We start from the raw sequence: 24611 nt of genomic DNA on the forward strand, positions 1-24611 counted from the left end.
GTACTAAATTTGGTACTATTTAAATTTTGGAAGAACCGGTAGAGTTGGTGTCCTAAAGTTTTGAAATAGATTTCCATTGACGATTATGGACATTTGTACAATTTGGTTTTGGGTGAATCAATAGAGCTGGTATCCTGAAATCTTTAAATAAGACTACTGTCGAAGATATAGAGGTAGTTTTGGAAAATTGTTCTTATGTGTACTAAAATATACTACATTTTATACAATTTGGATTTGCATGATCCGACACAGCTGAGATTCTGAAATTTGGAATGAGAGTCACTGATGTAGTGCAGGATAAATGTACCAAATGGATTTTTGTAAATTCAAACGTTAAGGTTGCCAGAACTTCTAAAATGGTACTAAACTTCTAAATGATACAATTTGGTATTATGTGGACGAATATAGCTAAAAACTTGAAATTTGGCGGTTTTGGAAATGTGTACTAAGTGTGCGAACTGTTCTAAATGGTACTACATTTGGAACAATTTGGCTTAGGGTGGACGGATGAAGCTGGAGTTTTAAAATTTCGTTTTTGAGTCTATGTTGATAGTTTGTTTGTGATAAAAAGGTGAATTTGAAATGTTGTACTACAAGTGCACGAAGACTACTAAACAGTACTCTATCTGGTACAATTTGACATTGGGTGAGTAGATAGTATTATAAATCTGAAATCTGGTCGCTGTTCATGTGAAGGCTGGACATATGAAGGCGATTTCAGAAATGTGTACTATTATTGTGCGAAAAGTATTAAATGGCACAACATTTGGTATTGTGTGAAGGAATAGAGATAAAATTCTGAAATTTGATATTTAGATGACTGTTGGTACCTGAGGTTGAGATTTGGAGTGGTTTTGCAAATGCGTCCGATATTTGTTCGAAAAGTTCTAAATGGTACTAAAGTTGGTTTTGGGTGTATGGATAGAGCTGAAACCCTGAAATTTGATATTGAGGTATATGTTGGTATCGGAAATTGAGATATGAAAGTGTTTTTGTAGATGTGTACTATAATTATTCGAAAAGTACTAAGTGGTACTATATTTGGTATTGGGTAAAGGTATACGGCTGGAATCTTCAAATTTGATATAAAGGTCTCTCTTTGCATTTGAAATTGATATATGGAGGTGGTTTTGGAAATTCGTACTACTAGTGCAAGAAAAGTACTAAATAGTACAATATTTGGTACAATTTGTTATTGCGTGAGTAGATAATGTTAGAAATCTTAAATTTGGTATTGGGGACGCTGTTCATTTGAAGGCTGGACATATGGAGGCGATATCAGAAATGTGCACTATTATTGTAAAAAAGTACTAATTGGTACAATATTTGATATTTGGTGAAGGGTTATAGCTGTAATCCTCAAATTTGATATAGAGGTTTCTGGGATTGATATATGGAGGTGGTTTCGAAAATGTGTACTGCAATTGTACGAAAAGTACAAAATTGTACTGAATTTAGTATCGAGTGAAGGGATAAAGCTGACATACTGAAATTTGATATAGATGTCACTGTTGGTGTCAGTTGTTAGAATATGAAGGTGATTGCGAAAATGTATACTATAATTGTACGAAAATTACAAAATTGTACTAAATTTGGTATTGAGTAAAGGGATAGAGCTGGAATCTCGAAATTTGATGTAGATGTAGACTATTGGCAACTGTGGATAAGATACAGAGGTGGTTTTGGTACTAAATTTGGTATTGGGTGAAGGGAAAGATATTGAGGTTGTTAGAGTTGTGAAGAAATCGGAAATGTTAAGGTTGACCTTTCGCTAACGAAGTAGCGAACACTGGCTAGTAATCCATATTTGGGGCCTAGATGGTCCTTGACAAAATTTAAAAAATTCAATTTTTTTGTATTGTCCTTAAATTTCTATTTTTATTTACATTTATAAAATAAATAAGTTACAATTTTTTTGTTCCAAAATCATTTTTTTTCGAAATTTTATCTGAAAAATATTGAATAATTTTTCAATTTGAAATGTTACTATCACATTTAACGGCTTGTTCGATATTTAGCTTTGCTATATCCATTATCATTATTTCAGTGACATACTATGCCACCTAAATCGTAATCGTATCCGATACGCTGTGGATGGTGTGTTTTTTCTTCTGTTGGGTTCCATCTTCGCTGCTTTATCACATTTCTTAGTTCTCTATCTCCATTCCGGATTGTTGTCTGGCCACAAACATCTTGTGTTCCCGTTTAAGCTTTATCCATTAAGGCATTTCTGGTGCAGGCTTTTTTCTTTTTTATTCCCTATCTTCAGTTTTTGCTGGGGTTACCATCGCCTCTTAGCTGGTTGACTGACTGGCCTGTTGTCTTACATTTTAAGTGTCTTTGGCGTGAAAATGTTGATTACGCTGTCCCACCCACAGTCGGCAAGTTGATGTGGTTTATTTACATTCCAGTCGAGACCACACACGAATTCGGTGTGATGTTCATGGATTTCAACGGCATCTGCCGACACACCAAAGTCCCAAATTCTAAGGGAATAAAAACAACAACAAAAATAATTAATAACCAAAAAATAAAACTAAAATTTCAAATGCCTACCTTGTGGTAAAATCATAATTCGCCGAGGCCAACACCGTTGCCTTGTGCGGCGAAAAGGCCAATCGCCTTACGGCAAATTCTCCCGAGAATAATTCAAAAACATGTTCCCGCATATTTCTCAAATCCCATGCTCGGACCAGACCATCTGCTCCACCCGTCACCAGCACATTACGATCCAATTTACTCCAATCCATGGACAAAATCTCACTGCCATGAGCCTCCGGGACCGACATCAATGGCTTACCTGAAAAATCAAAAGAATTCCATAAATTTAATATACCATCCGTACCTACGCTAGCAAATATATTTGCTATGAATGGTGAAAATTTTGCACTGTATATCAAATCCGTGTGGCCACTGTAGGTGGCCACCGATTTTTGACGATTACAATCCCATAATTTTATGGAGCCATCCCAACTGGCCGATAGTATCTGATGATAGTTCCATTTTTCACTCCAATCAACGCTGTATACCTCATTTTTGTGCTCACGCAAACACATTACCGGTTTGGGGGGAATTTTCGCGGCCGTCTCCAAGTCCAAGGCATCGAGGCCAGACCATATTTGGAGCGAACCATCGCCGGAGGAAGTGACAGCCACACTGTTGCTATATGGACACCATGAAACATCAAATAGACCATCAGACCACTCGAGACGGGCAATTTCACCAATTCCCTGGTTGTCCTGTAAAAGAAAGAGAGAACCACCACCGGCCAGGCCATATAATTGACTGAAAAGAGAAAGAAAGAGAGAGTTGAGATTAATTTAAATGAAAAAATATTTAAAAATTAATTTCAGATATTTCTAATTTTTTTGATTTAATAAAATTTTTTAAAAAAGGGTCTGGGCCAAATTCCTATGTTCGATAGCCCAAAATTTTTATAGAAATGATTTTCTTTAATTTTGAAAAAAAATTAAAATTGGTGTTTAACTCCAACATTCGATATTTATTAGATTCAATCAAAATTTTCAAAAATAAATCAATCCAAAAAAATATTAAAATTCATTTGAAAAAAATTCTATCGAAAACTTTTAATATCGGAGCATAGCCCTTAATTTCTCGCAGTGTATTAATTCACAATAATTTCCCAAAATACCTTTAATATCAGATGTTTTTGTCTATAATCTCCTATCGAATTTTACTTTCAAACACACTGCAATCTAAGAAACACCCTGTTTTGTTTAGCATTGCCACACACCCTGTATCCTCATTGTCTACACAAATGCTTGTCATAGTCGTGGAGAGAAAAAAACTGGGTTCGAATCAATGATAACGCAGGGTGCTCGGTTAGATATTCTCTAATAAATGTGTTTTTAAACACTCCTTATTAGCATAGCCTCGAACCTAGTCTACTTTCATATAAAACCTGTATTTCCATTGCCACAAACCATAGATATTCATACGTAGCCTTATAATACCAGAGATGGGAGTTCATCATCATTGCTCTGTCATTTGATGATATGGTATAAAGATTGAACTTGATAGTCTTAATCGTAGGTATGTAGACTTTGAAATAAAGACGAAAAACCGACAACCAAACTTTTTCTTTAAATCATTTGAAAAGTTCGGTTAGTTCAAAGTCGGTTATTCTCAAAATCTTTCAAAATTAGTAGTATTGAAATGGGGACCTACACCTATATAAAATATTTTGGAGAAGAGTTAATATACCACACAAAGAACCCGAAATATCCAATAACAGCTGATTTGGTGGGAAATTAAGGTATACTCTCCAGAGTAACGAAAATCAGGAGGTACTACAGTTTTGGGGACTGAAAAATGAGCTCATTCAGTAAAATAGGTCATCTTGACTTTTCACCAGACCCACGAAGTCATGAAAAAGTTGAGAGGAAATTGTCTATATTTACGCCTTTTGTCGTTCTGAGGCGAATGCTTAATAATATTTCGAAATTTGAATTCCTGTGAATATTTTACTACATCTTACATTTTTTGCCTATATAAGTCTACGAAATCAGCTTCAATGTGTAGGTCATATGAAATTTCGGTTTAAATAAAATTTAGACATTAGAAAAATTCGTGGTGAAATAAAATGTTTGACATTTTTAAAAATGAAAGTTTTTGGTCTATTTTACCCACTAAATATTATCCAATAACCACTCAAATTGATAGGTTTCTGCCCTGTTCTAAACTCTACCCCGCTACAAAATTACACCACGATTGGTCTATAATTGTGACCTGAAGAACAATTGCAAAATAGCCAAAAAAGTCAGTTTTTGGTTCATATATATTTTTGGATCATCTCCAACCACAATATGCTTCTATTCTGATCCTAACCCTAACTCGTGCAAAAATTCATGAAGTTTAGTAATAATTGTGACCTGTAGCTTGACTACAAAATTGTAATTTTTCCTTTCGGTAAAAATTATCAAAGTAATGTGTTTTTCACCTAAGTTGTAATGACTTACCTTGTGGCCAGCAGTAGGCGATCTGTTTCAAATGTTGAAAACTTTACACTGTAACCATGACGGTCGGGTGTCGTATATGTTGTATACATTTTTGTATTGTGTATTTGTCTTTGGGCTTCAACTGTAAAAAATAAAATAGAAATAATTTATATTAGATGATAATGTTTTGAAGAAAATATTGTATTGAGTTTATGAGAATTTTAAATAGCAACTAAAAATAGCATTCTTATCTTGTATTAATTAATAAAAAATTATGAAATTATTAATTCGATACCATAAAAATTACAACAATTCTTTCAGAAATATACTTTGAGTAAAACCTGACTATCCAGATGAATTTCTTAAAAAACTAGAGTGATTACCACCAATGGTCAAAAAGAAAGGCATTTAAAAATATTTTTAAGTTTTATTTACATGAAAAATATTTATACTTTATGGAGTCATAAATTGCGGTATGACAAATGTATATACCCTGAATGTTAATGCATGACCGAAGAAGGTTCATAAATTGTGTTATGACTAATTTTTATACCCTAATTGTTAATGCATGACCTATTTTTTCGAAGAAGGGTTAAACAATCAAAAAATAATCCCAATATCGTAAAAAGTAGAAATTATTTTTTCCACTTGTTTCACCATCGTATTCAATGATAAATATCGCAGACACCAACCATTGCCTTTTTAACGACTTATAATATTTCGTTCATTTATCCCAGACACTGCACCACATAAATAATGATTATCAATTAGTGCGCCTCAAGGTATGCTTTGATATTATTCAATATGCCCTTTATTAAGTGAACGAAGAACAGCAATGCATATTCAGCACTTTTCGCTTGTGGTCTTACATACATTTCAATGTTATGCGCAATTTATTATCAAACGAAAGCAATTGATTTGAATTCAATGGTGAAAAAGACATAGAAGGGAAGGTAACCCAATAGAGAACATTAATTTTCTAATTAGAAAATGTAAGGCAGTGGAAAATAGAAATGATAGGAGAGGATATAAAATGAAGAACAAATGGAAGACTTTTTGCTATTTGATTGGATTTTTTCGTAAATATCGAACTTTTAGGAAAAAAAAAATAGAGTAAATTGTAAATTATTTTGAAATTTAAATTGAAATTCCCGAAAAAATGTTAAAATGCGTCGGAATTTTTAGCTATTTGATTGGATAAAATAGACATTTTTGTACAAAAAAAACCAATCAAAAATCTAAAAAAATTCGAACCATTTTAATTTTTTTCGGGAATTACAAAAAAAATTTCAAAATAATTTACAGCCACTGAATTTTCTCTATTTTTAATGAAATGCAAACAAATAGCTAAAAAAAATTTTACGTTTTTAAATTTTTTTTCGGGGAGTTTTCGAACTTTTAGGAAAAAATACAGGAAATGCAGTGGCTGTACATTATTTTGAAATCTAAATAGAAATTCCCAAAGAAAAAGTTCAATATAGGTCGATATTTTTAAAAATCCCCCTACATTACATTTCGGCAATATTTAGGGGTTCCAAAGGTCCCAACCTTATTTTCTCTCAAAAATGACTGGAATTTTCTATTTTAAAATCGTAATTGAAATTCTTGTTGAAAGGTGCTGAAGATTTTTAAGTAACATCCATATTACGCTCCCACCGATTTAAGACAATTTAAAGGTTTGACAGCTCATTATATTGTTTACAGGGGTACGACAGCATTTTGGTGCGAATTTTCCAGAAAAAAAAGTTATTCGCGACGGAATTCAAGCGTGATAGTGTGATTTCTTTTTTTTTGGCTGGAAAACCACAAGTGGCTATAGTTAGAGCACTCCAGCATTTAAATGTGAATAAAAATTTTTTGGCTCGTACCATCGCTCGTTACCGTGATACTGGTAGCGTAGCCCGACGTCATGGAAGTGGATGGAAGAAAACAGCAACACTGCAGCAGAAATGGTTCGAAAAGTAAAGAAGCGACTTGATCGAAACCCGTGTCGCAGTGGTCGAAAAATGTCTTTTGAGCGGAGCATATCGCAATATTCCATTCGGCAAATATTGAAAAATGAGCTCGGGCTAAAGCCATTGAAATTCCAAAAAGTGCAAGAACTTACACCGCAACAGAAAGAAAATAGACTCGAAAGATCTAAAGAGTTGCTTCGCTTGGCCGAAAGTGGTGAAATGCCGAATTTGGTTTTCTCCATCTCCGATGAGAAAACATTCGTTGTCCAGTAGTTTGTAAACAGACAAAATGATCGTGTTCACTTGCCAATGAGGTCGGCTGAAAATATGCACCTTCGGTTGGCCACCAGAACTCAAGCGTCGGCCATGGTGATGGTGGGGTGTGGGCCGCCATAACATCCGATGGCCGCTCTCCGCTCGTATTAATCGACCGTGGCATCAGAATAAATGGCGAATATTATCGCGAAATTATTCTGGAGGGTGTATTAAAGCCTTGGGCAGGCACAACATTTTGGCCGCAGACCTTGGACATTCCAAGAGAACTTAGCACCATCGCACTCAGAACTCGCCACCCAAGAATGGTTACAAAATAAGGTTCCTCGCTTCATTTCCAGTGCACAATGGCCACCATAATCTCCGGCTACCAATCCGTTGGACTATTGTGTCTGAAGTATTGTGGAAAGCAAGGTTGGCACTAAAAAATACCAAAGTGTCGATCGCCTCAAACAAGCGTTTCACCGGTAATGGGCCAAATTACCGCAGAACAACATTCGGGCAGCATATGAGGGTTTCATTGGCCGTTTGAAGGTTATAATTCGTGCCAAAGGTGACCAATTCCGACAAATTTAAACTTATTTTAAACTTTGATGCTATTTCCGACACTTTTTGCTTTCATTCAATAAAATTAAAAAAAATTTAAAAATTATGGCGTTTGACTTTGTTGCAGTTTTTTTGTGTCACCCTGTATTTGGAAATGGGGCCCCATATAGTTTGACATATATTTCGCGATATTGGAGCTAGAGCTTGGAAATTCGATAAAGATCTTTGGATGACATCCAGAATAATTGGTACAGAAAATGATGGTCATATCGGAACACTTTTTGGAATAGTCACCTTGTAAGGATAACTTCGGATTCAAGTATTTTTTACGTTTTGGTCATGTTTTCCATATCATTTTGGCAAAATTTGGAATTCTGAGTTCTGAGGAGGTTCACCGTTTATTTGGGATTCAATTTTCTTTATTTTCCCCGAAATCCTTATTGTCCTCTGAGACCTTTCATTAATTCTCATCAATTTCTTGATTTCTTTTCTATCAGCTCCTAATTTCCAACCATCCCCCAGTACTCTTCACAGCCATGACCCAACCCAATTTGACTTTTAGGTCTTCCCCAATTGAGGAGGTATACTTCCTATTAACAACATTCAAACCCTGCAGAGACCTTCTGCAAGGTCAATGCTTTTGTTTACCTTTAAATAGCTAGAAAAGTTATAGCAACTACCCTGACATTTGCTAAAGCTAACCGCAATAATAAAAAAAAATTGTTATTTTGTGACGAAAACATTGCTAGCCTCCACCCTGCCTAGCAAAACCCTGTCATGTGGAATCCATCCATGTAACACCACATGCAGGGGTGTTACATCAAGAAAATGTCTCAAAACAAGACATACGACAACTACACAACACGTTGTAACAGAAGAAATTTGTAATCATTAAATCCACTTAGTTGCTGGTCTTTTGGATGGAAGACTTAACAGAAAAAAAGAAACCCCTAAAATGCTTTGGCCCCACCAAAATCGAAGGTATAAAAGCAGGTGACCAACAACATTTGACCGCATTTCGCGATAAATTCTTTTTGCGCCGCTCATCCAAACAGCAGCGCTTCACCTCAGAACATTAGTTACCGGTTTGATTTACAACTAGTTATAAACGAACATCGAACAGCATGGTTGTGTCCGTTAAGGTTTTCAAAAAGGCAACGCCCAACGGCAAAGTGACCTTCTATTTGGGTCGTCGCGATTTCATCGATCACTTGGATTACTGTGATCCCGTTGATGGTGTGGTTGTGGTCGATGAGGAGTATCTCAAGAGGCGTAAGGTCTTTGGCCAATTGGTGACCACCTATCGTTATGGCCGCGAAGAGGATGAGGTTATGGGTGTTAAATTTTCCAAGGAGCTCATTTTGTGCCGTGAAGTAATTGTCCCCATGAGCAACCCCAACATGGAAATGACCCCAGTCCAGGAGAAATTGGTGCGAAAACTCGGTGCTAATGCCTATCCATTTACCTTCCATTTCCCACCCAACTCCCCAAGCTCTGTAACTTTGCAACAGGAGGGCGATGACAATGGCAAGCCATTGGGTGTGGAATATACGATTCGTGCCTATGTGGCCGATACGGAGGATGAGCGACAACATAAACGCAGCATGGTCAGTTTGGTAATCAAGAAATTGCAATATGCTCCACCCACAAGAGGCCAACGTTTACCCAGCTCTTTGGTGAGCAAAGGTTTCACATTCTCTAATGGTAAAATTAGCTTGGAAGTCACATTGGACAGGGAGATTTACTATCACGGCGAGAAGGTGGCAGCCACAGTACAAATCAATAATAGTTCCAAAAAGTCTGTGAAAAATATTAAATGTTTCGTCATCCAACATACGGAGATCACAATGGTGAATGCTCAATTTAGCAAACATGTGGCCCAATTGGAGACCAAAGAGGGTTGCCCCATTACACCGGGTGCAAATTTGACCAAGACATTCTATTTGATACCCTTGGCCTCGAACAACAAGGATCGACATGGTAAGTAAGGGAATTTTTTGAAAAAGGGGGAAGGGAACAGGAATTGGGAAACTTAAATATTGATATCAGGAAAATTTGCAGGATTCAATATTTAGGGTTCTCTGTGGCCTGCAAAAATGTACCTATTAATGTCATAGACAATTTTCTTCAAAAAGGGCTAGTTTACACTTTATGTCATAATTAAAGTGTTTTTTTTTATTGAAGGAAGCGCCTTAAATCATGCCATAAATATGAAAAAAAATCCACTTTACATATGACTCTAACATGATCTGTAAACTGAAGATTTTTTCTGGAAAAAATGATGTGTAAAATAAACATTTTGCCTGAAAGTATGCTCTTGTATTGAAATTTCTATGATTACTAGTTGCTTGAAAAATGGTAATAGATGACACTCGTCATAAACCTTAATAGAATTTCGAGGGATCTTTTTGACATTTTGTGACCTCTTAAGAGCGATTTTTCAAACTAGCAATCTGGTCATGTCCGAAATTTTAACTAGGCCTGGTAGTTACCAAAGACATACCACCATAAAGATTGGACAAAATACATATTGTCCTTTAATTTAATTTAATTTTTCTATCAAGCAATAGATGGCCCACGACATGACGAAAAAATATATTAGAAAAAATTTCGGAAATAAATTTAATACCAAAATCGCCAAAACCAATAGCGAAAACATCAGAAATGATAGATATGGCCTCAAAAATCTATTCCAGAACATTTCCTTGCATTTTGAATGGCAAAAAATCAGCGAAAAATGTTTTCGTACTACCAACGCCATCTGCCGTACCAAAACAATAATGAAATGCCCATTGTAATATTATGTCTTTGTCAAAGACCTTCAAGTCCTCAAACGTGGATTTTTTTAGAAAATTGTCTAAAGGACTTTTATATCCAAAACCCATGATTTTAAAGAAAATTGTCTAAAGGAATTTTAATTCCTTAAACGTGGATTTTTGAAGAAAAATTTCTAAAGGCTTTCAAGTCCTTAAACGTGGATTTTTAAAGTAAAATTTCTAAAGGACTTTCAAGTTCTTAAACGTGCATTTTTAAATAAAATTTTTTAAAGGACTTTCAAGTCCTTAAACGTGGATTTTTTAAGAAAATTTTTTAAAGGACTTTCAAGTCCTTAAACGTGGATTTTTAAAGAACTTTTTCTAAAGGACTTTCAAGTCTTTAAAGATGGATTTTTAGAGAAAATTTTCTAAAGGACTTTCAAGTCCTTAAAGTCCTTAAAGGGCTATTATCAGGACGATGATGATAATATTGTGTTTGAGGATTTCGCCAAAATGCGCATGAACAATGCCGACATGAATGATCAATAAATGTGATTAAATTAGTAAATGTATGGATGGTTGGTGATGATCCTGACAGGATACCTACCAATGTTTAAGTTTTTAAGACAATTTTTTTCTAAATCAACAACGACAACAACACAAGAGAAAATTGTCTAAAGGACTTTTATATCCAAAACCCATGATTTTAAAGAAAATTGTCTAAAGGAATTTTAATTCCTTAAACGTGGATTTTTGAAGAAAAATTTCTAAAGGCTTTCAAGTCCTTAAACGTGGATTTTTAAAGTAAAATTTCTAAAGGACTTTCAAGTTCTTAAACGTGCATTTTTAAATAAAATTTTTTAAAGGACTTTCAAGTCCTTAAACGTGGATTTTTTAAGAAAATTTTTTAAAGGACTTTCAAGTCCTTAAACGTGGATTTTTAAAGAACTTTTTCTAAAGGACTTTCAAGTCTTTAAAGATGGATTTTTAGAGAAAATTTTCTAAAGGACTTTCAAGTCCTTAAACGTGGATTTTTAAAGAAAAATTTCTAAAGGACTTTCAAGTCCTTATACGTGCATTTTTAAAGAAAATTATTTGAAGGACTTTCAAGTCCTTAAACGTGAATTTTATAAGAACATTTTCTAAAGGACTTTCAAGTCCTTAAACGTGGATTTTTAAAGAAAATTTTCTAAAGGACTTTTATGTCCTTTAACGTGCATTTTTTAAGAAAAGTATTTAAAGGACTTTCAAGTCCTTAAACGTGGATTTTTGAAAAATAAAATTGTCTAAAAGACTTTCAAGCCTTTCTGAAACACTTTCAAACGGATTTTTTTGAGAAAATTGTCTAAAGGACTTTCAAGCCTTTCTGAAACACTTTCAAACGGATTTTTTGAGAAAATTGTCTAAAGGTTTTCTGAAGGATTCTCAAGCCGTTAAACACGGATTTTTAAAATAAGTTGACTAAAGGACTTTCAAGTCCTTAAACATGGATTTTTAAAAAAATTGTCTAAAGGACTTTCAAGCCTTTCTGAAGGAATTTCAGGTTATTAAACATGGTTTTAAAAAGTCTAAAGTTAAAAAAAGTAAAAGTTGTCTAAAGGATTTAAACATGGATTTAAACCAAAAAATTGTGTAAGGGACTTTCAAGCCTTTCCGAAGGACTTTCAAGTCAAGTTTAAGGACTTTTTAAATTTAAAAAAAAACTGTCTAAAGGACCTTCAAGTTCATAAACGTGGATTTTGAAAGAAAATTGTCTAAAGGATTTTTAAGCCTTTATGAAGGACTTTCAAGACCTTAAACATGAATCTTAAAAAAATTCTCTAGGGGAGATTCAAGTCCATAAACGTCGATTTTTTAAGAAAATTGTTTAAAGGAGTTTCCAGCCTTTATGAAGGACTTTGAAGTCCTTAAACACGAATTAAAAATTCTAAAGGGCTTTCAATCCTTCCTGAAGAACTTTCAAGCTCTTAAACATGGATTTTTTTTTAAAAGAAAATTGTCTAAAGACTATTAAGCCTTTCTGAAGCACTTTTAAGCCCTTAAACATGGTTTTAAAAAAATTGCCTAAAGGACTTTTAAGCATTTCTGAAGGACTTTCATGTCCTTAAACATGGATTTAATAAAATTCAAAAGGACTTTTAAGCCTTTCAAGCCCTTAAACATAGATTTAAAAAAAATGTCTAAAGGACTTTCATGTCCATAGACCCATATGAAAAGAGTTCAGACTCTAACCCTAAAAAATTTGCCTAAAACTATGCTCTTAAATTAAGTAATCTCAAGTAACAACGTCTTTGCCCGATATCGACAGATGCCTGTGGTTATAAATATTTGAATTTCCGCTAGACTTTTTCGTACATTTCATGCCCTTTTTGGTTCTAGAATTTCCGTTTCGTAAACTTTTAGGAATAGTTTCCCTGAACTTTTGTTTTTGGGGAAAATTGAACTTTTTTGCATCACTAGTTCTGTGTAGTTTCGAAATGAACTAGTTCAAAGGGAGTATTTGTTAAAATGGACAATTTGAACTACTTCGAGCTCTTTCCCTCATTTTTGTCCTTTACTTAACGAAGTTAAACGAAGGAAGAACAGAGTTAAAACTAATGGGAGATCACACTTAAGGCTAGGTATTCATTAAATGGAACAAAAACAATCTAGAATGAACTAGTTCCCCTGAGTAAGGAAATGAGTCAGTGAACAAGGCTGTTTAACTCTGGGTCTTACAAAAGACGAAAATTTCTAAAACTTTTCGATGTTTTGGAGTATCTCCATAAAACTTTTTTTCCCAGTTTGATAAATTGTGAAAATTCTCATAACATTTTAAGGGAGTTCCCTAGTGTACTAGTTACCCAATCCCAGCCTATTTAAAAGGGCCCCATAATAAATTTTATGAAAGCTATTGTTTTTTTTTACATTTTATATTTTTTACATTTGTCAAAATTGCTTTTTACCCTGAAAAAAAGGTATTGCCTTGGATGGTCATCTCAAGGATGAGGATGTCAATTTGGCCTCCTCCACCATGGTGCAGGATGGCAAATCAACAGGGGATGCCTGTGGTATTATCATTTCCTATTCGTTGCGAGTAAAATTGAATTGTGGAACACTGGGTGGGGAAATTCAAACTGATGTGCCCTTCAAATTGGCGCAACCGGCACCAGGTATGATAACCCGAAATTCATTTTTTTCAAATTTCAAATATAAAAATTGTAATATTTTCTTTTAGGTACCATTGAAAAGAAACGTTCCAATGCCATGAAGAAAATGAAATCGATTGAACAGCATCGCAACACCAAGGGCTATTATCAGGACGATGATGATAATATTGTGTTTGAGGATTTCGCCAAAATGCGCATGAACAATGCCGACATGAATGATCAATAAATGTGATTAAATTAGTAAATGTATGGATGGTTGGTGATGATCCTGACAGGATACCTACCAATGTTTAAGTTTTTAAGACAATTTTTTTCTAAATCAACAACGACAACAACACAAGAGAAGAGAACGATATTATCGAAGAAAGCATCAGGCATAAGTTGCGGCACTTTCTAATTTCTGTTTCTGTAATGTAATAACATTTTTTTTCGTAGTCCGCGAAATTTCACTGGCGGACATATCCTGATTATTTACTAAGTTATTAAAGGAACAAATATTAAAAAAATATATAAAAATTTTAAAAATGAAAAAAAAAAAACAAAAACACGAAACAATAAATGTATAATAAATTGTTATTGGAATCGGAAGTAAGAAATGGATTTTTAATTTTCGAATAGATATTTAATTCTAATTTTCGAATAGAGAATTAATTTTAATTTTTAAGAGAGATTCAAAAAAGGACTTATTTTTTGTTTATATATTAATTTATTTATAATTTATTATTAATTTATTTATTATTTTTTATTTATTATTTATTATACCCTCAGCCATATGGCTAGAGAGGGTATATATCATTTGATACGACCAAAACGTGCCTCATAGAAATAACGGTTTTAGACCCTAAGTCTCTTTGGACCAAATCCGTTCCAGGACATTTGGAGTCGATCTAGGGGATGTCAATCCGTTCGTTTGACGAAGGGAGTATCCGATTTGGTCCAAACTTTTGTACATCGTAATATTTTTGTCAAACTTAGATCGAGTTCGGAGATGAGCAATATCGGTACACTCCTTCTGGTACCTCCCCCACAAAATGTTGAAATTTTTAAAAAATATGTTTTCTGCACAGAAGGGGAAACGATAATCCGATTTTGCTCCAAACTTTGAGAATCCTAATATTTCCATCAGGGCTAGGTTAGGTGCGAAAATGGACAATATCGGTGCACTCCATCAAGTACCTCCCCCACAAATGGTCAAAATATAAAATTTTTACAACTCCCATAAAATGTGATGTAAGAGTCCGATTGTCTTCAAATTTCACACATCCAAATATTTATATTCGCTCAAGGTCTGGTGTTAGGATGGACATTATCGGTCCACTCCTTCTGGTATCTCCCCCACAAAAAGGTCGAAATTTTCAAAATATATTTTTTGCACAGAAAGAGAATAGATAATCCGATTGTGCTCCAATTTTGCAAATCCTAATTTTGCCGTCAGTGCTAGGTCAGGTATGAAAATGAACAATATCGGTCCACTTCTTCTGGTACCTCCCCCACAAAAAGGGCTCAAAATGTTGAATATCCATGAAACTCATAACGAGCGAAATTAACATCCGCATCTATTCAGACTTGGTACATCTGAATATTTCCATCAACACAAGATCTGTTATAAATATGGTAGAGATCGGACCATTTCTTCTGGTATCTCCCCCACAAAGAGATCAAAATTTTGAATAACAACGAAAATCATAAAAAATAAAATCCAGATCTCTTCATATTTTGGAAATCAAGGTCGGCACTAAAAAATACCAAAGTGTCGTCGATCACCTCAAGCAAGCGCTTCGCCGGTAATGAGCCAAAATACTGCAGAGCAACCTTCGGGCAGCGTGTGACGTGCCAAAGTTGACCAATTCGAACAAATCTAAACTTATTCTAAAATTTGATGATATTTCCGACATTCTTTGCTTTTATTCAAAGAAAAATTTAAAAAAAAATGTAAAAATTATGGCGTTTGACTTTGTCGCAGTTTTTTTTTATCTCACCCTGTATACCTTGTTTTTTTCGGTATTTTGGTGATTTAAGCGACATTATTCACCGGAATTGTTTCAAATTTGGTATTTGAAGTTCGTAATGGATACTTCAGCCTAGGTCAGAAAATTGTCTGTGCAGGTCCACGTCTTCGTATAGCCCCCATATAACGGTACCTCCCGATTTTCGGTATTTTGATGATTTTTGCGACATTATTCACCGGAATTGTTTCAAATTTAGTATTTGAAGTTCGTAATGGATACTACAGCCTATGACAGAAAATTGTCTGTGCAGGTCCACGTCTTCCTATGGCCCCCATATAACGGTATCACCCGATATTCGGTACTTTGATGATTTTAGCTACATTATTCACCGGAATTGTTTCAAATTCGGTATTTGAAGTTCGTAATGAATACTACAGCCTAGGACAGAAAAGTGTCTGTGCAAGTCCACGTCTTCGTATAGTCCCCATATAACGGTACCTCCCGATATTCGGTATTTTGATGATTTTTGCGTCATTATTCACCGGAATTGTTTCAAATTTAGTATTTGAAGTTCGTAATGGATACTACGGCCTATGACAGAAAATTGTCTGTGTAGGTCCACATCTTCGTATAGCCCCCATATAACGGTATCTCCCTATATTCGGTATTTTGATGATTTTAGCTACATTATTCACCGATTTTTTTTTTTTTTTTTTTCAAATTGAATATTCTAATGGCTTATGACAAAAGCCACAGCCGAACTCACAGCTTTTTTACTTGTTTGTTTTTATTTTTTATTTATTTTTTTAAATTTTGTTTATTTTTGGTAGCGGAAGTTCGCCCAAAATATTACAATTGTTTTCATATTCGTTATTTTTATTTTAATTTTAAAAATCTAAAATATTTTTTTTTTTTAAATCACTCACCAATTTGAATCACTAATCACTTTTTTATAATTTTTTTTAATTATAATTTTTTAACGAAAAATTAAAAATATTTTTTTAACAAAAAATTAAAAATATTTTTTTTATTTTTAAAAATTTTCTTAAAAAAATCTTTAAGGTTTGGATGGGCTTGGTGCGTTTGCTATCAACTTCAAAAGTTGAATGTCTGCTTTGCGACAATGATCCTGTGTTAAATGATGATCCTGAGAAGTTTCTGTCTTTGGCGTTAAGACAAATTTCCATTTTTAAGGGTTGAGGGTTGTTTTGAACGAAACACACACAAGACACTCAAATTCAGTGAAGGAACATTTGAATTGGCCAAATGTTGAGCAGAAAACAACCCCTATTTTTCGTTTCACCAATCACGGCCCATCATCATGGAGTCCTTGCAAAATTTCGTAGGACTTTTTTTTTGCCATTGTGGTTTCATTTTTATGCAGGGAAACAGGATTTCATACTTTGACATCACTTATGTATGAGTATGTGTGTTTGAATGGGTAAAGCAACATGTTGGTTTGTATGTATGAGTTTCCAAAGCCTTTGCAAGTTTTTCGAAGGACATATTGTTAGGATTTTAGAATCAAGTTAATGTGCATAAACTAGATTTTATATTTAATTATAATTTTTGGAAGCATGTGTATTTGTGTGTATGTGTGGAAACTTAAATATATGTGTTTGTGTGAACTCTTTAGAAAATGTCGTTATTTTTGGCAAATGATCTATCAACGCCTTACCACATTTGAATTGTATACACATATGTGGGTTTTCTACATACATGTCCTTGTTGACCTTGAGCCTCTATTATTTTAAAAATGCGTTTTGAAAAAATAGCCCTTTGACCGTTAAACGAAATTCGTTGGTTTGTCCTTGATTTGCAGGATTCAAAATACATGTGTCTCAGTAATACAATAACACGCCACAAGAATGGTCATAATTAGAAGAGACCTCTTTGATATTTTGAAGGCGAAAACCGCCAACTTCTTTTCAAAAATCTCGAAGACAGATGTGAACTATTTGGATGACAGATGTGGAGTACTTTTGAAAAACAATAACTGGATATTGAAAACCTTAAAAACAGTAAGATTTGATTTAATTTTTGTGGCAAATTTTTTTCTTACTTCAATCGAGTGGTGTTATTTTTCAATATTTTAAGAAAAGGGGAAAAGCCGACTCTGTGATGCCGTACCTCTCGGGATTTTTGGAAAAGGGGTTTCGCCGAAAATATATTATTTTGGGGAGAGTATTACAGTTGAAAGTAACATTTGACAGAGGCATATCGAGAGGATATTGTGACTTTAAGGAAACCCAAATTACCGACAAAGCGAACATATGATGGAGCCTATTTACCCAAAGGGGATTTTGGCATTCAAAGAACAAATTCATTCTTTGATAATAATAATAACGAAAATCAACTTAAATAACTTTTTCAGGGAATTTTGTGCGAAGAAACTGCCCCGTGTACACAATAGCCTCATGAATTCCAATTTCGAGGTATTGAATCGACGCTTTCTTCGCAGCTGTTAATTCTAGCCCATTTTCGAAAAAATGTGTTCCAATGACCCCGATGAACAACAAACCCCAAATAGTCACTTTGTCATTTGTCAGCAATATTGTCATTTGTACTTGAGCGGCGAGCACAAATTTCCTTCTTTACACCACTAATTTGTACCAAAAGCTCGAGTTTTTCAATAATTTGCGATGTTGCGATTCGACAAGGTGCTTCACAACGACCCAAAATTTTCATAGTTTCGCGAACTGTGATTTTAAGAATTTTACCATTTTTATACCCTCAGTCAAATGGCTACATTGGCCACACTGAAATAAGGGTCTTAGATCCCCGGTTACTTTGGACGAAATCCTGTTCAGGGTATATCTATCTATCTAGTCATATCTATCTGTCCATCAATATGGCCGACTGGTGCGAACTATAATTCCCACAAGGAGTATGACCAAATCCATTTCAGTTCATTTGGAGTCGATCTAGCGATGTCCGTCCGTCCGTCCGTCCATCTGTCTGGCTGGCTGGTGCGCACGGTAACTCTCAAACGAAGTATCCGATTGACCCAAACTTGGTACATCGTAATATTACTATCAAACTTAGTTCGGAGTTCGGAGATGGGCAATTTCAGCCCACTCCCTCTGGTAATTGCCCCACAAAAGGTCGAAATTTTCAAAGAATATTTTACAGCACCGAAAGAGAAAGAATAATCCAATACTATTCCATTTTTTCAAATGCTAATATTTCCATCAGTGCTAGGTCAGGTGCGAAAATGGGCAATATCGGTCCAATCTATCAAGTACCATCCCCACAAATGGTCAAAATCTAAAATAATTATAACTCTTAAAAATGTGAAATTTGACAATCGGACCATTAGATGTCAAATTTCACACATTACACTATTTTTATAAACCCTTGGTCTGGTGTGAAAATGGAATGTATTGGTCCACTCCTTCCTGTACCTCCCCCACAAAGGGCCAATATTTTGAATACCAATGAAGCTCATAAAACTCGAAATTAACATCCGATTCCATGCAGACTTGATACATCCTAATGTATCTATCAGTGCAAGATTTGTTAAAAAGATGGTAGAGATCGGACCATTCCTTCTGGTACCTCCTCTACAAAGGGTCAATATTTTGAATAACCCAAACGCTTATAAAATCCAAAATAAGCATTCGGTTCTCTTCATACTTCACACATCCCATTTGTTCTACTAATACAAGATATGTTGTGAAGATGGAATATATCGGTCCACTCTTTGTGGTACCTCCCCCACAAAGGTCCAAAATTTTGAATATCCATGAAGCTCATAAAAAGCGAAATTAACAACCGATTCCATTTAGACTTGCTAAATCTCAATATTTCCATCAACACAAGATCTGTTATAAAGATGGTAGAGATCAGATCATTTCCACAAAGGGTTCAAAATTAAAAAAAAAAAACGCTCAAAGAAGCGGAATAATCAGAAACCTGATATTAATATGGAATTTATGATTTCGCATAAAATTGGAGATAAATGTATGATTTTCTTGTAAGTTTGCCAATACCAATATTTGTATCTGTATTAGGTGAAGTATGACAAGTTAAAAAGCTGTAAGTTCGGGCGGGTCGAACTTTGAACACCCCTCACCGTTTGGAAAGAATTTGGCAATTCTCAAAACCAATAAAGTTCGTTAAAAATTCTGTTAAAATCTTGAAAATACCGAATGTAGATGTTACATTAGGGTCAATACGACGACATGGACCTGCATAGGTAACTTTTATCGTAAGCCATTACAATATTTAAATGCGAAACTTAGGAAAAAAATCGGTAATAATGTAGCTAAAATCATCAAAATACTGAATATCGGGAGGTACCGTTATATGGAGGCTATACGAAGACGTGGACCTGCAGAATCAATTTTGTGTCATAGGCTGTAATATCCATTCGGAACTTCAAATACCAAATTTATAACAATTCCGGTGAATAATGTCGCCAAAATCATCAAAATACCGAACATCGGGAGGTACCGTTATATGGGGGCTGTACGAAGACAGCACAGACAGTTTTCTGTATTAGGCTGTAGTATTCATTGCGAACTTCAAATACCAAACTTGAAAAAATTCTGGTGAATAATGTAGCTAAAGTCATCAAAATACCGAATATCTGGAGGTACCGTTATATGGGGGCTATACGAAGACGTGACAATAGACAATTTTCTGACTTAGGCTGTAGCACCCATTTCGAACTTCGAATACCAAATTTGAAACCGTTCCGATAAATATTGTCGCAAAAATCATCAAAATACCGATTATCGGGAGGTACCGTTATATGGGGGCTGTACCAAAACGTGGACCTACATGGCCCAATACCAATAGTCCTGCAGAAATAATATACATTTGAGTAAAATTTTATCCATCTACTTCAATTCGTTCGGAAGTTAGTGTGATTTCCACAGACGGACAGACGGACGGAGATCGCTGAAACGACATAGAATTTTATGCTGATCAAGAATATATAAACTTTGTGGGGTCTAAAATGTGCATTTCGAGGTGTTACAAACGGAATGACAAACTTAATATACCCTCCATACTATGGTGGAGGGTATAAAAATACTTTTTTGCAGTGATATTTCGAAAGCCCAAGTTCCATGAAACTACATCCATTTTATCTACCTTTTCGTTCAGATGTTGCATTTAACTATTGACGTACAAACTCTAAACCAACAACAATAACAACAACTTGTTTGAAAATTGCTTGACCTAGGACCAACTAAAATCGACCACTCGTCCAACAGTCAACCCTTTTTTCCTGCATTCCCTTAAACTCAATAATCTATATTCACTTCATTCGGCAACAGCACCTTCGTTATGTGAAAATGTCTTGTCTTGTCTAATTCATTTGTCGGAATGCCCGTCGCCCCTCTTTTGGTCATTACAAAACCGGTTTTAATGAACACACAGAGACACAATCCGAGGAAAAAGGACATAAACGGAAAACAGTTAGACCATTAAATATTTTTTGGACTTTGGAGACATGCACATGCAGGGGAAAATGACCCTTTCAAAAAGGATGAAATCAACAAACGAAGAAAATGAAACGAAAAAAACTGGACTGACCACTTTTAACGTGAGAATGTTTGGAAAGTTTGTCTTAAAGGACCAGACAAGATAAGATAACCAAAAATACTGAAAGCCACCCCTTTTTTCCCACCCATTGGGTGTTTAATCCTTTCGATGAATGATGTGATGTGCATTGGGTTCGGCAGTTGAAAACAGTGGTTGTTGGACTTCTTAAAGGGTAAGTCTGCGTGGTGTGCATTTCTCCTTTATGCAAATGTAGTCCGTGTCCTCATGAGGTAAATGAATTGCCTCATGTGGACGTAAAGTAACTTTGTTGTTGTTTCTTAATTCTTGAAGAATGACCCCGAACTGTTCGCTGTACGAGAATTAAGAATGATGAATAGAGGTCATCATAAAATAAAGGGATTAATTGGTGCAGTGTTCGTTGCATTGCCAGCCGTTGGTGTCATTTAGTTGATGTATCAGCTGGACTTTACTTAAGATTACACAGTGCTACACAAAAAAAAAAAAAATTCAGGAAACCTCAAAAGGTATCGGCATTTTGAGAGTTTTCATCGGGAAGTGACCCAAACAGGGCAAGAAACTTCAATCTATTTTTCGATTATTGAAGGTATTCAATTTATGGGTGTTTGAAATCTGTGCATTTTAGGTATATAGTGTCTTCGACAATATTACCGACAAAAATCCGGGAAAAGGACGTAAATGACCCTTTTAGTTTCGAGAACACTATATACCTACAATTCATGGATATTTTAGAACATTTCCCAAATTTGAAGTTCGAATTTCCAATAACCCTTTGGTGCAACTATCCTCCAGCCCATCAGTGACTCTCATTCCAAATTTCAGAATTCCAGCTCCATCGGTTCACCACAATTCCGGTTTGTACCAAATTTAGTACACATAAGTAACAATCTCCAAAGCTTTCTACATACCCCATACCTGCACTCCCACAGTAATCCCAATTCCAAAATTTTAGGATTCCAACCCTCTTGGTTCGTCCCAATACAAATTGTATTTTATTTAGTGCAACCAAGTTCAGACTGCCATCATTTCTAAGCCACTCGTTACTACGGAGTCCATATTACGGCTGTGGGTAACAAATATAACAAATCGGATGAATAGTATGTATGGGAGCTATAGCTTTATCTGAACCGATCTTCACATATTAGGTTCTAGACTCAATTCGGTCGTATGTGCCAAATTCCATCCAATTTGGACAAATATTAGACGTTTGGTGCACAATCAAAGGTAAATCGGACGAAGTTATATATGGCAGCTTTATCCAAATCTGAACCGATCTCAATGACATTTAGCAAAGGTATTTCTGAGCTGCATTTGTTATATATTTCCCCAAATATTGTTGTTACCGAGTGCATATTACAGCTGCGGAGGACAAAAATAACAAATCGGATGAACAATATATATGGTAGCTATAGCTATATCTGAACCGATTTCGATCAAATTTGGCATACTTATTTTCAGGCCCGATTTGATTGTATGTGCAAAATTCCATACTATTCGGACTGATATTACACGTTTGGTGCACAATAAAAGGCAAATCGGACGAAAATATATGTGAGAGCTATATCTAAATTTTTACCGATTATCTCCAATTTCGATAGGGTTCGTCCTTGGGCCAAACAAATGTTGTTTGGAAAATTTCATCTCAATCGACCTGCATTTTGTTCACAAGAATACATGGACAGACGGACGGATGGACGGACATGCATAAATCAACTCAGAAAGTTATTCTATGGAGATCCTCAAAAGTAACTATGGGGTCTATCTCGCTTCCTTCTCCATGTTACAAACAAATACACAAAGACATAATACCCTTACCACTATGTGGTGTAGGGTATAATTATTCGTGATGGAATTCCAGCGTGATAGTGTGATTTCTTTATATTTGGCTGGAGAACCACAAGTGGCTATCGTTAGAGCACATTCCAGCATTTATTGAAACTCCAAAAAGTGCAAGAACTTACACCGCAACACAGAAAGAAAATAGACTCAAAAGAGCTAAAGAGTGGCTTCGCTTTGCCGAAAAGGGGTGAACTGGCGAATTTGGTTTTCTCCGTCTCCGATGAGAAAACATTCGTTGTCCAGCAGTTTGTAAACAAACAAAATGATCGGGTTTCTACTTGCCAAAGAGGTCAACTGAAAATGTGCACCTTCGGTTGGCCACCAGAACTCAAGCGCCGGCCATGGTGATGGTGTGGGCCACCATAACAGCCGATGGTCCCTCTCCGCTTGTATTAATCGACCGTGGCATCAGAATAAATGCCGAATATTATCGCGAAAATATTCTGGAGGGTGTATTAAAGCTTAGGGCACGCAAACATGTTGGCCGCAGACCTTGGGCATTCCAACAGGACTCAGCACCATCGCACTCAACACGCGCCACCCCAGAATGGTTACAAAATGAGGTTCCTCGTTACATTTCCATCTCACAATGGCCACCAAAATCTCCGGATACGAATCCGTTGGACTATTGTGTCTGGAGTATTTTGGAAAGCCAGGTTGGCACTAAAAAATACCAAAGTGTCGATCACCTCAAACGCAAGCACTTCGCCGGGAATAGGCCAAAATACCGCAAAGCAACATTCGGACAGCGTGTGATGGTTTCATTGGCCGTTTGAAGGCCATAATTCGTGCCAAAGTTGACCAAGTCGAACAAATCTAAACTTATTCTGAAATTTGATGCTATTTCCGACATCTTTGATTTTATTCAATAAAATTTAAAAACTATGGCGTTAGACTTTGTTGCAGATTTTTATCTCACCCTTTACATTAGTTCCTTCCGAAACCAAATTATAACTGCTCTAAAGCCAAATGTTGATAGGTGGTATGATCTACTTGAAATAAATTATCTTATTACGGGAGCTCTACTAAATATGTGTAGTGGTGTAGGGTATCATATAGTAGACCCTCTCCGACTTTTGACTTTTCCTTACTCGTTATACCCTCCACCATAGTATGGAGGGTATGTTAAATTGGTCATTCCGTTTGTAACACCTCGAAATATACATTTTAGACCCCACAAAGTATGTATATTCGTGATCAGCATAAAATTCTATGTCGATTTAAGGATGTCCGTCCGTCTATCCCTCTGTGGAAATCACTCTAGCTTCCGAACGAATTGAAGTAGATTGATAAAATATTACTTAAATGTATATTATGTCTGCAGGAATTTGGTATTGAAAATGGGCCATTTAGGTTCACGTCTTCGTATAGGCCCCATATAACGGTACCTCCCAATATTCGGTATTTTGATGATTTTAGCGACATTATTTACCGGAATTTTTTCAAATTTGGTATTTGAAGTTCGTATTGGATACTACAGCCTATGGCAGAAAATTGTCTGTGCAGGCCCACGTCTTCGTATAGTCTCCATATTCCAGTACCTCCCTATATTCAGTATTTTGATGATTTTAGCGACATTATTTACCCGAATTCTTTCAAATTTCGCATATGAAGTTCGTAATGGATACTACAGTGTATGTCATAAAATTGTCTG

At 35.4% G+C, this 24611-nt stretch overlaps 2 protein-coding genes across 2 annotated transcripts; one reads left to right on the forward strand and one right to left on the reverse strand.

The window, feature by feature from the left end:
- Window positions 1–1926: 1926 nt before the first annotated feature.
- On the reverse strand, window positions 1927–5113 carry LOC101887382 (peroxisomal targeting signal 2 receptor). The gene is made up of 3 exons (XM_005177464.4): window positions 4980–5113; window positions 2557–3285; window positions 1927–2486 (listed from the first exon to the last, which is right to left on the reverse strand). The coding sequence occupies exons 1-3, from the start codon at window positions 5066–5068 to the stop codon at window positions 2324–2326; spliced, it is 981 nt and encodes a 326-aa protein (XP_005177521.1). The 5' UTR covers window positions 5069–5113; the 3' UTR covers window positions 1927–2323.
- Window positions 5114–8738: 3625 nt separating this feature from the next.
- On the forward strand, window positions 8739–14233 carry LOC101900129 (phosrestin-1). The gene is made up of 3 exons (XM_005177452.3): window positions 8739–9712; window positions 13446–13640; window positions 13706–14233. Exons 1-3 carry the CDS (start codon window positions 8857–8859, stop codon window positions 13861–13863), a joined length of 1209 nt encoding a protein of 402 aa, XP_005177509.1. The 5' UTR covers window positions 8739–8856; the 3' UTR covers window positions 13864–14233.
- The last annotated feature ends 10378 nt before the right edge of the window (window positions 14234–24611 follow it).

This window comes from Musca domestica, unplaced genomic scaffold, assembly GCF_030504385.1.
Source record: "Musca domestica strain aabys unplaced genomic scaffold, Musca_domestica.polishedcontigs.V.1.1 15, whole genome shotgun sequence".
NCBI classification, from domain to species: domain Eukaryota; kingdom Metazoa; phylum Arthropoda; class Insecta; order Diptera; family Muscidae; genus Musca; species Musca domestica.

Coding starts and splice junctions, on each gene's coding strand:
- LOC101887382 (XM_005177464.4), bottom strand. CDS start 5,068: ATGTATACAACATATACGACACCCGACCGTCATGGTTACAGTGTAAAG. Junction 3,286..4,979: donor CGCCTACTGCTGGCCACAAG/GTAAGTCATTAC, acceptor TTCTCTTTTCAG/TCAATTATATGGCCTGGCCG. Junction 2,487..2,556: donor AATTATGATTTTACCACAAG/GTAGGCATTTGA, acceptor TTATTCCCTTAG/AATTTGGGACTTTGGTGTGT.
- LOC101900129 (XM_005177452.3), top strand. CDS start 8,857: ATGGTTGTGTCCGTTAAGGTTTTCAAAAAGGCAACGCCCAACGGCAAA. Junction 9,713..13,445: donor GAACAACAAGGATCGACATG/GTAAGTAAGGGA, acceptor CCTGAAAAAAAG/GTATTGCCTTGGATGGTCAT. Junction 13,641..13,705: donor ATTGGCGCAACCGGCACCAG/GTATGATAACCC, acceptor ATTTTCTTTTAG/GTACCATTGAAAAGAAACGT.